General features: G+C 37.3%; 1 protein-coding gene across 1 annotated transcript in view; it reads right to left on the reverse strand.

The window, feature by feature from the left end:
- Window positions 1-16140, reverse strand: part of LOC128664008 (zinc-binding protein A33) — a 50837-nt gene extending 34697 nt beyond the window's left edge. Inside the window, exons 1-2 of the mRNA XM_053718649.1 lie at window positions 16097-16140; window positions 7535-7812 (exon numbers count right to left, since the gene is read on the reverse strand). Coding sequence (XP_053574624.1) covers window positions 7535-7810 — 276 coding nt within the window. The 5' untranslated portion in view covers window positions 7811-7812; window positions 16097-16140. The remainder of the gene's footprint in view (window positions 1-7534; window positions 7813-16096) is intronic.
- Between the last annotated feature and the right edge of the window lie 1419 nt (window positions 16141-17559).

Here is a 17559-nt window from a genome sequence, read left to right on the forward strand (position 1 = left end):
GATGTGGATTGCTGACAGGTGGCAAGAGTGAGACTCTGCCCAGCGAATTATCTTTGATACTTCCATCATTGCTAGGGAGCTTCTTGTCCCTCCTTGATGGTTGATGTAAGCTACAGTCGTGATGTTGTCCGACTGAAACCTGATGAACCCCCGAGTTTTTAACTGGGGCCAAGCCAGAAGGGCATGGAGGACTGCTCTCAATTCCAGAATGTTTATTGGCAGGAGACTTTCCTCCTGATTCCATTGTCCCTGAGCCTTCAGAGAATTCCAGACAGCGCCCCAACCTAGTAGGCTGGCGTCTGTTGTTACAATTGTCCAGTCCGGCCTGCTGAATGGCATCCCCCTGGACAGATGTGGTTGAGAAAGCCACCATAGAAGAGAGTTTCTGGTCTCTTGATCCAGATTCAGAGTAGGGGACAAGTCTGAGTAATCCCCATTCCACTGACTCAGCATGCACAATTGCAGCGGTCTGAGATGTAGACGTGCAAAGGGTACTATGTCCATTGCTGCTACCATTAAGCCGATCACCTCCATGCATTGAGCTACTGACGGGAGTTGAATGGAATGAAGGACGCGGCATGCATTTAGAAGCTTTGTTAATCTGTCTTCTGTCAGATAAATCTTCATTTCTACAGAATCTATAAGAGTCCCCAAGAATGGAACTCTTGTGAGAGGAAAAAGAGAACTCTTCTTTTCGTTCACTTTCCATCCATGCGACCTTAGAAATGCCAGAACTAACTCTGTATGAGACTTGGCAGTTTGAAAGCTTGAAGCTTGTATCAGAATGTCGTCTAGGTACGGAGCTACCGAAATTCCTCGCGGTCTTAGTACCGCCAGAAGGGCACCCAGAACCTTTGTGAAGATTCTTGGAGCCGTAGCCAATCCGAATGGAAGAGCTACAAACTGGTAATGCCTGTCTAAGAAGGCAAACCTTAGATACCGGTAATGATCTTTGTGAATCGGTATGTGAAGGTAAGCATCCTTTAAATCCACTGTGGTCATGTACTGACCCTTTTGGATCATGGGTAAGATTGTCCGAATAGTTTCCATTTTGAACGATGGAACTCTTAGGAATTTGTTTAGGATCTTTAAATCCAAGATTGGCCTGAAAGTTCCCTCTTTTTTGGGAACCACAAACAGGTTTGAGTAAAACCCTTGTCCTTGTTCCGACCGCGGAACCGGATGGATCACTCCCATTAATAACAGATCTTGTACACAGCGTAGAAACGCTTCTTTCTTTATCTGGTTTGTTGACAACCTTGACAGATGAAATCTCCCTCTTGGGGGAGAGAATTTGAAATCTAGAAGGTATCCCTGAGATATGATCTCTAGCGCCCAGGGATCCTGAACATCTCTTGCCCAAGCCTGGGCGAAGAGAGAGAGTCTGCCCCCCACCAGATCCGGTCCCGGATCGGGGGCCCTCGGTTCATGCTGTCTTTGGGGCAGCAGCAGGTTTCCTGGCCTGCTTGCCCTTGTTCCAGGACTGGTTAGGTTTCCAGCCTTGTCTGTAACGAGCAACAGCTCCTTCCTGTTTCGGTGCAGTGGAAGTTGATGCTGCTCCTGCTTTGAAATTCCGAAAGGGACGAAAATTAGACTGTCTAGCCTTAGCTTTGGCTTTGTCTTGAGGCAGGGCGTGGCCCTTACCTCCTGTAATGTCAGCGATAATTTCTTTCAAACCGGGCCCAAATAAAGTTTGCCCCTTGAAAGGTATATTAAGTAATTTGGACTTAGAAGTTACATCAGCTGACCAGGATTTTAGCCACAGCGCCCTACGTGCCTGAATGGCGAATCCTGAGTTCTTAGCCGTAAGTTTGGTTAAATGTACTACGGCCTCCGAAATGAATGAATTAGCTAGTTTAAGGACTCTAAGCCTATCCGTAATGTCGTCCAGCGTAACTGAACTAAGGTTCTCTTCCAGAGACTCAATCCAAAATGCTGCCGCAGCCGTAATCGGCGCGATGCATGCAAGGGGTTGCAATATAAAACCTTGTTGAACAAACATTTTCTTAAGGTAACCCTCTAATTTTTTATCCATTGGATCTGAAAAAGCACAGCTATCCTCCACCGGGATAGTGGTACGCTTAGCTAAAGTGGAAACTGCTCCCTCCACCTTAGGGACCGTTTGCCATAAGTCCCGTGTGGTGGCGTCTATTGGAAACATCTTTCTAAATATTGGAGGGGGTGAGAACGGCACACCGGGTCTATCCCACTCCTTAGTAACAATTTCAGTTAGTCTCTTAGGTATAGGAAAAACGTCAGTACTCGCCGGTACCGCAAAGTATTTATCCAACCTACACAATTTCTCTGGTATTGCAACAGTGTTACAATCATTAAGAGCCGCTAAAACCTCCCCTAGTAATACACGGAGGTTCTCCAATTTAAATTTAAAATTTGAAATATCTGAATCCAATCTGTTTGGATCAGAACCATCACCCACAGAATGAAGCTCTCCGTCCTCATGCTCTGCAAGCTGTGACGCAGTATCAGACATGGCCCTAGTATTATCAGCGCACTCTGTTCTCACCCCAGAGTGATCACGCTTGCCTCTTAGTTCTGGTAATTTAGCCAAAACTTCAGTCATAACAGTAGCCATATCTTGTAATGTTATCTGTAATGGCCGCCCAGATGTACTAGGCGCCATAATATCACGCACCTCCCGGGCGGGAGATGCAGGTACTGACACGTGAGGCGAGTTAGTCGGCATAACTCTCCCCTCGCTGTTTGGTGAAATTTGTTCAATTTGTACAGATTGGCTTTTATTTAAAGTAGCATCAATACAGTTAGTACATAAATTTCTATTGGGCTCCACCTTGGCATTGGAACAAATGACACAGGTAACTTCCTCTGAATCAGACATGTTTAACACACTAGCAATAAACTTGCAACTTGGTTACAATCTTATTTAAGAAAAACGTACTGTGCCTCAAAGAAGCACTAAACGATTAAATGACAGTTGAAATAATGAACTGAAAAGACAGTTATAGCATCAATCCTTAAAAACAACACAACTTTCAGCAAAGGTTTGTTCCCATTAGTAAAGTAACAATAATTAAATTTGAAACATAAAAATTACAGAGCAACGTTTTTAATCACAGTCAAAATATAAATCTCACAGCTCTGCTGAGAGAATCTACCTCCCTCCAAAGAAGTTTGAAGACCCCTGAGTTCTGATAGAGATGAACCGGAACATGCAGGAAATACAAGAGTAACTGACTGGAAATTTTTGATGCGTAGCAAAGAGCGCCAAAAAACGGCCCCTCCCCCTCACACACAGCAGTGAGAGAGAAACGAAACTGTCACAATTAAAACAAGCAACTGCCAAGTGGAAAAATAATGCCCAAATATTTATTCACTCAGTACCTCAGAAAATGCAAACGATTCTACATTCCAGCAAAAACGTTTAACATAATAAATACCTATTAAAAGGTTTAATGTACTTTTAACAGAGTAATTCCGGTGAAATACCATCCCCAGAATACTGAAGTGTAGAGTATACATACATGTCATTATAACGGTATGGCAGGATTTTCTCATCAATTCCATTCAGAAAATAAAAACTGCTACATACCTCAATGCAGATTCATCTGCCCGCTGTCCCCTGATCTGAAGCTTTTACCTCCCTCAGATGGCCGAGAAACAGCAATATGATCTTAACTACTCCGGTTAAAATCATAGTAAAAACTCTGGTAGATTCTTCTTCAAACTCTGCCAGAGAGGCAATAACACGCTCCGGTGCTATTGTAAAATAACAAACTTTTGATTGAAGTTATAAAAACTAAGTATAATCACCATAGTCCTCTCACACATCCTATCTAGTCGTTGGGTGCAAGAGAATGACTGGGAGTGACGTAGAGGGGAGGAGCTATATGCAGCTCTGCTGGGTGAATCCTCTTGCACTTCCTGTTGGGGAGGAGTTATATCCCAGAAGTAATGATGACCCGTGGACTGATCACACATAACAGAAGAAAAATATTTAGAATTTGATAAGGGTGTCGAAATTGATTGGAAATTGAAAGATTTATCTTTCAAAAATAAAAGCATGTTTAATCCATCTTCTAACAATCACAGTGTTAATACATTTATCAAGCTGGTATGTAATTATATAGATAAATTGAAAGTTAAGGATGAAAGAAGAATTTTAAAAAAACAGTATAAGAACAAAGCTGGAGGGTTTAATCTAACTAAAGGTGAACATAAGGCCATAAAAGAGCTGAAAAGTAAATCTAGAGAGCTTACCATTAAAAAAAGCTGATAAGGGTGGAGCTACCATAGTGTTAGATAGAACATACTATATAAATGAAATAGAGAACCAACTTAGGGATGATGAAACATATCAGAAATTAAACTATAACCCTGTAAGTACAATTCAGAAAGAAATTGAATTAACATTAAATAAGGCTTTTGAGAACAAACTAATAGATAAGAATCTAAGGGAATATCTGTTTAACAAAGAACCTAAGAACCCGGTCTTCTATACTCTGCCTAAGGTACACAAGAATTTAGCTACACCACCAGGGAGGCCCATAGTCTCCAGTGTTAATTCTGCTTTAACAAATATCTCAACATTTCTGGATAAAATATTACAGTCAGAGGTTAAGCAGATATCATCATATCTTAAGGATACAGGAGACTTCATGAACAAAGCCAAAGAGTTATGCTTAGAAATAGATACATTTTTGCTCTATACCATGGATGTAAAAAGCCTCTACACGGCTATTAAGCACGAAACAGGAATTGGTATAATTAAAAATGTAAAGTAAATAAGAAATGCTCAGATCTACAAGTAGAATTTATTGAAAATGTATTAAGACTTATCCTTTATTGGAATCATTTTTTATTCCAAGATGATTGGTATATCCAAGTGAAAGGGACAGCCATGGGGACCAACGTTGCCCCATCATATGCCAACCTATTCATGAGTGAAATAGAAGAAAGAATAGTGTATGAAAATGAGAAATTCCGTCTGTACGGCGCCACCTGGTGGAGATTTATAGACTATGTATTTGGCATATGGTGGGGCAGCGTTGAGTCCCTTATGGAGTTTGTTAATGAAATCAATGGAGCAGTCAAAGGATTAGAATTCTCTATAGAGTGGAGTGAGGAATCAGTAACATTCCTGGATACTAGAGTAATTAAAGAGGGAAATAAGCTAGTATTTGATCTGTATAAAAAAAAAAAAGATACAGATAGAAATACATTACTAAGCTATGATAGTTTCCATCCAAGAGGGTTAATAAATTCATTACCCAAGAGTCAGCTGCTCAGGGTGGACAGGATTGTCACCAACCCAGAAACTAAACAAACAAGAATGAAGGAAATGCAGAAAAAAAAAAATCCTAGATAGAGGGTACCCAAGTACATTAATTGAAAAGCATACTAACAATATGAGGAATAGAGAACAAAGTTCAAGAGAAAGGGCTAAAGAGGATAAGTTGATACTAGTCACACAATTTAACCCTAACAGTGAAGAAATTAAACGTATTGTGACAAAGCACTGGCACATATTAAGAGAGTGTAACAAGGAAATAGAGTTTTTTAAAAACCCTCCGTTAATGGCTTACAAGATAGTAAAAAACTTAAGAGACCAACTCAGTAATACAGATGTAGGGCCTAAGAAACAGGCGAGACAAACACTCATAGGCAATAAAAACAAAGGTTCATTCCCATGTCTAGGATGTATGAGTTGTCACTCTAATTAAAAAGGTAAATATTTTTTCCATCCAAGAACAGGGAAGAAATATGAGATAAGAGAACATTACACATGTGAGTCAAAGTACGTTATCTACCTCATAAAATGTGCCTGTTCTCTAATCTACATAGGGGAAACCACACATATGGTTAGGGACAGGATATGCCAGCACCGTTCAAATATACGGTGCAAAAATCTTGAAGCCCCAGTGTCCTATCATTTTTTAAAATGTGGACACCAGATAAGCCAATTACGATGGCAAGTCATAGACAGTGTGGGTCCCCAGAGAAATGGTAGTAATCGAGAAAAAGTATTGAAAGAAAAAGAAATGTACTGGATATTTGAACTAGGATGTATGGAACCAAATGGCCTCAATAGAGACTATGATTGGTCAATTTTTCTGTAATGAAATGTCAATCTTCCAGTAATGAAATATATTGTAAAATTAATTCTATCATTGTAAATATATGTATTGCTAATGTTCAAATCATGTAAATTTATTGTAAACAGGTCTGCATAAATTTAAAAAGTATTAATTCTCAAGAAAGATATATAGGCAAACAGGTACTAATACTTAGTTACAGTTAATGTAACCAAGTAATGTTTTTAAGGTGTCATAATTTTGTTGGTCAGTAGATGGCAGCAGAGCCACTTAATGAAGTGGCTGGCGCGAAACTGAGGACTTTAAATTTGTTTCAAATGACACAATCTATTAGCATGAGTAAGAGTGGCAACACTCGAAACGTCACATTTTATGTCTGTAACTTAAACAGAAAATAAAGAATATTTGATATAGTGCTGTGGACAAGACTGTTTGTACCTTTAAGATTTTCAGTTATATTGTAAATACCTTTATCTGCATATAATATGTTTATCTATAAGTTAATTCACCATGCCCAAGAATGGCTCTATATCATACTAGTTTACCTCCAGTGACCCAAACCATTACGTATAGATCCAAAAGTGGCCTTTAGACAATTTGGGATAGATATATACATACATATATACACACACACACACACACACGCACGAGAACATATATCTTATTATAACGTAATGTACAAAATCCTCAAAAATCTTTGTTAAAAACAAAAACACACAACTTTAGCATTTTGTTTCTTTTTAATGACAAAATTGGCAAAAATGTGCCATGTCCAACGCTTACTACAGGGACCAAAAAGCAAAATCTCTAACCTAAGTTTTTAAAATGCTGCAAAATTGCCAACACCAGCTATTTGCTTTGCAGGTTACAGAATTTGCTTTTTTGACCTCTAGGGAGCATGGGACAAGCACCGTTTTAAACAAAAGCAAGAGGTGTTTATAATCCATAGAAGTAAATCTAACAGGAAGCGCATGATTGTGCACAACAGAGTCCTAAAATTGTACTGTAACTCTTACAGAAAAAGGTTGTTTTATGCATTACAGTAATATCTATTTAAATTTTTTTTAATACTTTCTTTTAGATGGAACATGAAATATTTATGAAAATTATGACCCATTAAATGTTTTTTTTTAGCAACATCTATTGTGCAATACTGGCCATATTCACATATGAGTTTATAAACCAAACAAACACTTGTATGGTGATAATAACCGTCAAGATAGACCAACATAAAGTGAAAAGTGGTCATTTGAATTAAAAGGCTGGGACTTATCTCGAGACAAGCACATTAACACATTTTCCCATGGGAAACATAGAAGGAATATACAGACATATTATATTACAATGGAGACAAAATACTGAGATATTGTAAAAATAAAAGGCTACAGTTATGATTATCTAGCCAAGCTACTGCACAGCATCACTTCCAGCAGGAGTAGGAAGGGTTATTTTATGAGGCTAACCTGGGTTTTTCGGTAGTAGTCTGATGTGCTGCACTTTTTCACTTGTTCAACCACCTTTTGAAGAAGGTGATTGGTCCGAAAGAACCTGTTGGGAATGACTCTGCGACAGTGCGGACATGAGGGGTCCTGCTGTGAGGAGCTCCAGAAGCGTAGGATGCAGGCCTTGCAGAAGTGGTGCATGCAGTCTAACATGACTGGCTCATTCAGCAGATCGCAGCACACAGAACAGGTAAGCTCTTCAGTAAGGCCGAACTCAGAGGGCGTCACACGTGCCATGGCTGCTTGAAAAGAAAGAGATTGTAAAAACGCACTATAAATGCAGTAGATAACTGGGAGCAAGAATCGCAGATGCAGATTCTGGAATCAGGAAGTTCTGTTTCATTTATTAGTATAGGATGTATTCATGGGTGTGGAAGAGAAGGGTACAAAACTCATGTGCTTATAAAGTGTCTAAGTGAGCAGTCATTAACGACCATAAACAACTTAATAGTAAATAAAATGTTTAGTTATGCTAATGGAACAACTTTATAATATTCTTTCATGATTTATTTCCACCTCCTCCTTTTCATGTAATTTAGCTCTGAAAATTATGTACTTTCTAATTCTCAGAAATTAAAAAGCACCCTGCTGACTTAAAGGCTAACTCTGCTACATACCCGTCCCAAATTGGCTTTAAAAGGGGTGTGAAAACCCCAAAAATTTATTGTGATTCAGAGCATACAATTTTTTACTTCTATTATCAAAATGTGCTTTGTTTCCATGATATTCTGTGTTGAAGAGATACCTAGGTAGACATCTGGAGCACTAAAGGGCAGGAAATAGTGCTGCCATATAGTGCTCTTGTAAATATAAGATTCTTGTAATACTGCTGACATATAGTGCTCCAGAAATTGGCTGGCTCCTAAACTTACATCTCTGCTTTTTAACAAGAGATACCAAAAGAACGAAGCAAAATTCGAAAGTTGTTTAAATCGCATGCGCTATCTAAATCATGAAAGAAAAATGTAGGGGTTTCAGGTCCCTTTAACTACTGGAAAACAATTGACTTTATTTTAACTATGTGTCCGTGGCTAGCCATGTAAGCTGGAGACTCAAGCCCATATTGGCACCGCTTTAAGCAAGTGGTAGGTAGGGTTTTGCTAAAAACAATTGCAGCAAATAAGAGGTTTAAATTTGGCTGATATGCGATCATACACCAAGGCAACAGAAATGTCTCATAATTATAAAGTTATGAAAACTATTGGCATTAGCATCATTTGCCTTTGAATTTCCATTTATTTTTTTTACATTTCTAAATATATATGGAGGCAAATATGTATCCAACACTAGCTGTAAGACTCTGCTCATTTATGTATGAGATCTAATACATTACTATTAAAAAAAGGTACATTAGAGGAACATAAATGTAGAGCATTTAAAGGGACAGTCTACACATATGTAAACATTAAGCCATATTTTAGATCTATTACTTAAAGGGACAGTCTACACCAGAATTTTTATTGTTTAAAAAAGATAGACAAACCCTTTATTACCCATCCCCCAGTTTTGCATAACCAACACGTTTATATTAATATACTTTTTACCTCTGTGATTACCTTGTACCTAAGCCTCTGCAGACTGCTCCTTATCTCAATGCTTTTCACAGACATACAGTTTAGCCAACCAGTGCAGACTCCTAAATAACTCCACAGGAGTGATCACAATGTTGTCTATGATACACATGAACTAGTACTGTCTAACTGTGAAAAACTTTCAAAATGCTCTGAGCTAGGAGGCGGTTTTTAACGGTTTAGAAATCAGTTTGAGCCTACCTAGGTTTAGCTTTTCAAAAGTACCACCAAGGGAACAAAGCAAATTTGATAATAAAAGTAAATTGGAAAGTGGTTTACAATTGCATGCCCTATCTGAATCATGAAAGTTTAATTGTGACTAGACTGTACCTTTAATTACCTTCTGCACCCCTGCAACCGTTAAGTGGCATCAACGAGGGGGGGGGATATTTTAAATAGAATCTTTGTTTCTGTCAGTTAGAAATGGATGCTCAGCTCCGCCTAATGACATAATCGTCACAGTGCTTATTAATAGTCCAATGAGAAGAGGATCACTAGTTAACTTCTGGTTGCGAGCGTTGGTCTTTTCACGCATGCGCTAGGGGGAACCAAACAGCCAGAACTTAGATACTTTTTTTCCCTACTAAGCGCAGACTTCCACTTTGCAGAAGATGCGCATGTGTATTTGTTAATTCGATACGTCACTTTGTGCACGAGTGCCAAATCGAAAGAGAAAGGCACAGTAAGGGAGTAGGAAGGAGGATTGGGACGAGTTTGGCGGCCATTTCTAATTGGCTGCATATAAACTTTTTACAATATCTTTTTTACTGTTCATGACAACAGCTGCAGGGGTATTCAGTAATAGATCTAAGGTATAGCTTAATATTTACATAGGTGTAGACTGTCCCTTTAATTATTGCACTGTTGGTGGCATATATCCCCTACAAAGGGTACCAAGATAAAGAAATACATTTGACAACAGATTCTCTCATGTTTATTTAAATTGCTCTCTTTAATACACATTTTTACCATGCTAAAAATATTTTTGCTGCATGCAAAAGGTTATGTTCATGTTAAATCTTATTGTATTACTAATAGGAAGTAGGCAAGTACAAAAATGTGCTATTCAGCATTTGTTACACTAATAAAAAGCAAACTATCTTTGCACAGGATCTTCACTCACTGCACATTCATGTTCATTAAACAACGCAGAAAATGCTGCAAGGCTCTACATGTTTATTGGCGCTCAGACTGAAACGTCAGTACTAATAAACTAATACTAATAAAAGAAAATGTTGCCAGCCGGGTGGCATTATGTAGTAGCTGGGCGAAGGAAGTGTAATATTTTCTAATATTATATAATTTTCTGCTATAAAAAGCACAAATTGTATAATTTTATAAAATGTATTTAAAGGGACAGTCTACACCAGAATTGTTATGGTTTAAAAAGATAGACAATTCCTTTATTACCCATTCCCTAGTTTTGCACAACCAACACAGTTATATAAATACAATTTTTACCTCTTACCTCTGTGATTACCTTGTATCTAAGCCTCTGAAGAGTGCCCCTTATTTAAGTTCTTTTGACAAACATCCATATTAGCCAATCAGAGCTGGCTCACCTGGAGTCCACGTGCGTGAGCAGTGTTATCTATGTGACACACATGAACTAACACCCTTTAGTGGTGAAAAACTGTCAAAATGCCCTGAGAAGAGGCAGCCTTCAAGGGCTTAGAAATTAGCATATGAACCTCCTAGGTTTAGCTTTCAACTAAGAATACCAAGAGAACAAAGCAAAATTGGTGATAAAAATTGTTTAAAATTACATGCTCTATCTGAATCAATCAAGTTTATTTTGGCCTAGACAGTCCCTTTAACTTAGATATATATATATATATATATATATATATATATATATATATATATATATATATACACACACACATATACATACATACATATATACACATACACACATATACATATATATATATATATATATATATATATATATATATATATATATATATATATATATATACACACATATACATACATACATATATATATATATATATATATATATATATATATATACACATATACATATATATACATACACACATATACATATATATATATACACACATATATACACATACATACACACACACACACACACATATATATACACATTTATATTTTTTCAATGTATTTAATTATTATTTGAAAGTAGGTATTTTGAAATTTAGCACACAGAGTTGTCTGCCTATAATAATCTGCAGCAGTTTCTTTCCATCCGTATGTGCCTCTACAACGTGTAACCAGTCGGTTACTTTATTTACAGTGTTTTCCCAATGATCCATTTCATCAGCTGTAGGGTATTAAATGGTTTTCTCAAAGTATTGGGCTTTGTGTATACAGTGAGATAATTTAGCGTTAAAGGGACAGTCAACACTGGAGATAACAGAATCTGATATTAAAAAAAATAAAATAAAAAAATCTGCCTGCACCGTACCCCTTTTGTCTTACCTACTTCCTTCTCTTAGTAATCGTCGTCGATAACTTCTATAATATGATGTAAATATGGCAGCCTAACTCCCCCCCACCGTTATGTAGCTACCTTCTTCAAATGATCAGCCAATCAGAATCCAATCCTCGGTCAGAAATTGCAAGCGCGTGAAATTTCTGACAGAGGATTGGATTCTGATTGGCTGCAACTAGAGTCTTATAGTCTAGAAATAAACTAGACAAATAACTAACTACCCTGTGTTCTTGCAACAAGTTATAATACTTGCCCTTTAGTTTCAGTTTATCTTGCATAACAATCACATGCTCATAAAATTCTAATATTACTCAATCGTTAATCTAAAAGTGCTATCTGCTCTGAAAAACATCATATGATAATGTCTTGTGGTGGTGCTTTTTATGCTGTATTTTACAAAGCTTACTGAACCAGAGGTTGTTGCTGAATGTAGGGTTAAAGGGTCATGAAACCAAAATGTAACTTTCATAATTAAAGGGACACTGTACCCAATTTTTTTCTTTTGTGATTCAGATACAGCATGCAATTTTAAGCAACTTTCTAATTTACTCCTATTATCAATTTCTCTTCGTTCTCTTGCTATCTTTATATGAAAAAGAAGGCATGTAAGCTTTTTTCTAGGTTCAGAACTCTGGACAGCAGTTTGATTGGTGGATGCATTTATCCACCAATCAGCAAGGACAACCTAGGTTGTTCACCAAAAATGGGCCGCCATCTAAACTTACATTTCAAATAAAGATACCAAGAGAATAAAGAACATTTGAAAATAGGAGTAAATTAGAAAGTTGCTTAAAATTGCATGCTCTATCTGAAGCACAAAAGAAAATATGTGGGTACAGTGTCCCTTTAAGACAGAGCCTGTAATTAGAGAAAGCTTTCCAATGTGCTTCTATTTTTAGATCTGCTTCAATGTTCGTAACAATGTTTTACACTTGAGCACTAGATGGTTGCAGAGTTTGCAACAATGTATAACCTACATATATTGCTGAAACGCTGCTGCCATAGAATTATCTAGAAATATGCACTCTTGAGTCTACCTAGGTGGGCTCCTTAAAGTGAAAGTAAATCCTAGCGTTTTACAAATTGAAACAAATAAAGGGGACTTTCATTGATGAAATATAAGATACTTCATGTAGAAAGCTCCTTTATTTGTTTCAATCGATCGCCATTCTTAGCTGCTACAGCAGCCCACGGCTAAAAAATTTTTTGCTAAGAGGGGACGTTTTCACTTCTTAGCCAATAGCCGTGCGGTAAATTTTTAGCAGTGTGCTGCTGTAGCAGCTAGGAACGGCAATCGGTTGAAACAAATAAAGGAGCTTTCTACATGAAGTATTTTATATTTCATCAATGAAAGTCCCCTTTGTTTCAATAGTCAATCCTAACGTTTGTACAACGCTAGGATTTACTTTCACTTTAACCCTTGCCTAAAGAATTTTTAGCATTTTTGCTATCTCTTAGTTTAAACAGCCTTTGTTTTTTTGATTTACCTATGAAAACTATAACCATTTAAAAGTAGACAGCTGATTAGTAAACATGGCTATTTTACCTGCTCTACTCCAGAAAACCTGACCTGTTGGGGAGGCCTGAAGACAGGTTTGAAAACCAGTGATCTAGACCATTGTTTCTCAACCATGGTCCTCAAGTACCCCAAACAGGCCAGGTTTTCATTATAGCTGAACCAGTGCACAGGTGAAATAATCAGCAAATGGGTGAGCGCAGGTTAGTAACCATGGTGTTACTGATCAGCCGATTACTTCACCTGTGCTATAATGAAAAACTAGTCCGTTGTCGGTATTTGAGGGCTGCGGTTGAGAAACACTGATCTAGACCCATTTTGTTATGTTTCATACCAAACTCCTCACTCCTCCTCACTGTCCACCACTATGTTTGTTACTGGCAGCCAGTCCACCAGTAGAAAAATTAGGATTTTTTTGTTTTATATTATTCAGTATATTTTTCTGTTGTGTAGCCGTCCCCCTCACCCTCCCTCCTCCAAGCGATTACATTGTTTCTGTAGTACAGGGTCTCCCTCCAGCCAGCCCATATCTTTCTGCAGCACAGGGCCCCATTCCCTCCCTTTCCCTTCATAAAATGTTTTCTGTAGTGTAGGGAACCCTGCTCCTCACAGTGTCTCTCTCTTATAATCGCCGGCCTTATTCGGTAAGAGGGCACGATAAATACTCCCTTACCATATGAAAGCAGATGCCTTCTGTCATCCTGGTTGCAGCTCCCACTATTTAAGCTGACAGCGGGAACCGCAACAGGTGCCTCTGTGTTGGACGCAAGTACTACATCAACACAGTAAGCTGGGCTAAGTACTGTATGACGTAGTAGCTACTTCCAAATGGTGCAAGGGGTTAAAAAGGATAGGAAAGCTAAAATTAAACTTGCATGCTTCAGACTTTTAAATTAACTAATATTTTATAACTTACTTTGTTTTCTTGGTATGATTTGTTGAAAAATGAATATGTATATACCCTACACTACTGGAAGCTAGCTGGCGATTAGAGCTAAATACATTTGTTTCTTCATTGGCTTACACTATGTGTTCCGCTAGCTCCCAGTAGTGCATTGCTGCTCTTAATTTGACTTTTTAATTACTTTGCAGGGGGTTTAATTTAAACTTATATACAAGCAACAACAAAATCATAAAATGCTCTAACCTTTTATAGCATTTTTTTCTTTTTTACACTATATCCCTTTAACAAATGATGCAATGAAAACGGAGCAAATTTTATAAAGGAAGCTAATTGCTTCAAATTATTTGCTCTATCCGAACCATGAAAAGTTTTATTTTATTTTGAGTTGCATGTACCTTTAACATGCCACTAAATTAAGGCAATAATACTTCAAGGGCCTTTATAGTGATACAATTAAAATATCTAATTCTTTAGAGCAGTTTTGATTCAACTCCAGTCCACAGGTACCCCTAACAGGCCAGATAGTCATGATATCTTAACTAGAGTACAGGTGGAATAATTAGCTGGAGGTTGAGTGTAACCATGGTTACTGATCAGCTGATTGTTTCATCTGTGTTGTAGGTCAGCTATCATTAAAATCTGGCCTGTTAGGGGCATTTGAGGACTGAAGTTGAGCATGATATTTATCATTAGAGACGTGGCACTGCTATGTGTTTAAGCCCCACTAAGGGGTTAAACATATAGTGAAGTTGGATACTTTACCCAGACCGTTGAATAACACAATCACTGCATGCCCATGACACGTTTTTATTTTGTGAAAACACAGCACCGATGGGGAGGGCACTTTTGGGTCCATAAATCTTTAAATTTCCCATCTTTTTCCACAGGTACGTGTATCGTTGTTACATAATTCTGCACTACATTTATTGCAATATATACGGTCTGTCCTATTAAAACTGGAAAAAAAATCCATCCTATATGACCTATAACTTTAACCTTACCAGACTTTTAACTAGTTCATAATTTCATTCTAAGAGTATTAAGGCAGATTAAACAATTTACTAATATACTGTAATTAAATCCCTGATTTATGTATTACATATGAATGATAGGCTGTTTTTGCTACCACAAAGTTACACTGATTAAAGGGACAGTAAAGTCAAAACTAAACTTGCATGATTCAGATAGGGCATGCAATTTTAAACAACTTTCCAATTTACTTTTATCATCAAATTTGCTTTGTTCCCTTGGTGGTATTTTTGAAAAGCTAAACCTAGCTAGGCTCAAACTGATTTCTAAACCATTGAAAACCGCCTCTTAGCTCAGAGCATTTTGAAAGTTGTTCACAGTTAGACAGTTTAAGTTCATGTGTATCATTAGATAACATTGTGCTTACTCCCGTGAAGTTATTTAGGAGTCTTCACTGATTGACTACACTGCATGTCTGTCAAAAGCACTTAGATAAGGAGGCTGTCTGCAGAGGCTTAGATACAAGGTAATCACAGAGGTAAAAAGTATATTAATATAACTGTTCAAAAATGGGGAATGGTTAATAAAGGGATTATCTATCTTTTTAAATAAGAAAATGTTTGGTGTTTACTGTCCCTTTAAATCCCATTTATAATGCAAGGAACTGCACATCTATTTTACCTGCATGCAGATTGCACAGAAAGCAAAATAATAATAAAAAAAATAAAAACCATAGGCGTCTCTATGTATGATAGCAATTCAAGTAATGACTCAAATCAGACAGCAGTTTGAGGTTTACCCTTTGTGCGACGAGCACAGAGAAACTGCTTGGCCTGTAACTAATCATCGCTTCAATTTCCAGGAGATAATACTAATTAGTGAGCACACACAGTAGCCATATTTCAAAGTTTATAATTACACAGGAACTTCAGGAACTCAAATGAACTTTAACAGAGGTACAGGAAGTAAAAGCAATACCACCTGACTAATTTATCCGAGCTCCTGGTTTGCATCACGCCTATAACAAGCAAAGTAAATACCTAAACAAACAAACAACCCGATTAGATAAGAAACCAACCTGTGTGCAACTTCAAGACGCTTCCCCAAGAAAGGTAACACAAGTTTTAGAGACAATTGAGTGACAAGAGCAGAAACCAATCACAGCCTCACCATGAAAGTTATATCTATATCCTATTGGCCAAAATGATCTCACATCTTTCCTCCCCCTTATACACCCAGTAGTCACATGGGCTGCTGTTTATTAAAAAGTAACGTTCATTTTATTTAACCTCTTGAGAGAAATCTGACAGTATAAGCATTAGGAGAAATAATCAGTATATTAGGTGTTTATAAGGGTTAATTAAAAATCACTGTTCTCTATGAGAGAGACATTTTTTTTTTACACTTTGGCAGTTGGAACCTAGGATATAAAATTAGATATTTTGCTGTCAAGTTATACTGCGAGGCAGTGTGACACACCATTTGAGTTCTCTTCTCCACCCTATTAGGAAGAACTGAAAAATCAAAGTGTGCAAAATGTTCTCTGTGTTCCAAGTTCAAAATCTTCACCAGCTTTAAATTATTATATGTAATCAAAGTGTGCACAACTTTCTGTGTTCCAGACTCAGAAGTCTTTAACAGCTTTAAATATATTATTTTGAACAAGTGTGTCTAAAAGCAATACATTGACTGACATAATAGAGGCTTAATACGAGTACAACATTTTAGAGCCTATTCATTATTATTTGCATATAACTGTTTAACCCCGTGCAAAGTCAGCTTCAGAGAAGCAATGTATTGCTGGGATCTAGCTCAACACATCTAGTGAGCCTATGACAAGAGGCATAAGTTTGTATCCACCAATCACCAGCTAGCTCCCAGTAGTGCATTGGTGAAGTAAATTTCAGAAAATAATCTCAAACGTCTCTTAAAGGGACAGTAACGTCCTATTCCATTTTGACTTATGCCCCTTTTTAAAAGGACATAAAACCCTTTTTTTTTCTTTCATAATTTACATAGAACATAAAAAAAAATTATTTATCCATTTTATTGATTTTATAAAATATAACAGAGAACTTTCCATCTATGAAGACATAAATATGTTAGTCTTCGCAAAAAAAAGAAAAAACCCCCAGAAAACTACTAGTCCATCTTCATAATATCAATAAAGGAGACATCAGTTACATACATTCTAACTTTGCTGATCCACATCTAGATCCAACCAAAAAACATTTTGCATAGGTAACTGTGATGAGAGCAGGATGTGATGTCACTAGTTGGGGGCGGGGCTTAGGTCCGGTAGTCTGTGTCGCGGTTAGTGAAATCAACCTGACTAGATGTATGTTCCTGTGCTCTGTAATAAAATAGAGTTCTCTTTTATACTCTATGGGGAAGGATGTGGAGCCAGTGTTCAATGCTTTTATTTTCCAAGAAGGGGAAGAATTTTACTTTGATATAGTTATGGATAAACTCAGTGCCCACTTTGTGCCCAAAAGAAATGTGATTCATGAGAGAGCTTGTTTTCAAAAACGTAATCAGCGT

Source organism: Bombina bombina, chromosome 6, assembly GCF_027579735.1.
Source record: "Bombina bombina isolate aBomBom1 chromosome 6, aBomBom1.pri, whole genome shotgun sequence".
Classification (NCBI taxonomy): domain Eukaryota; kingdom Metazoa; phylum Chordata; class Amphibia; order Anura; family Bombinatoridae; genus Bombina; species Bombina bombina.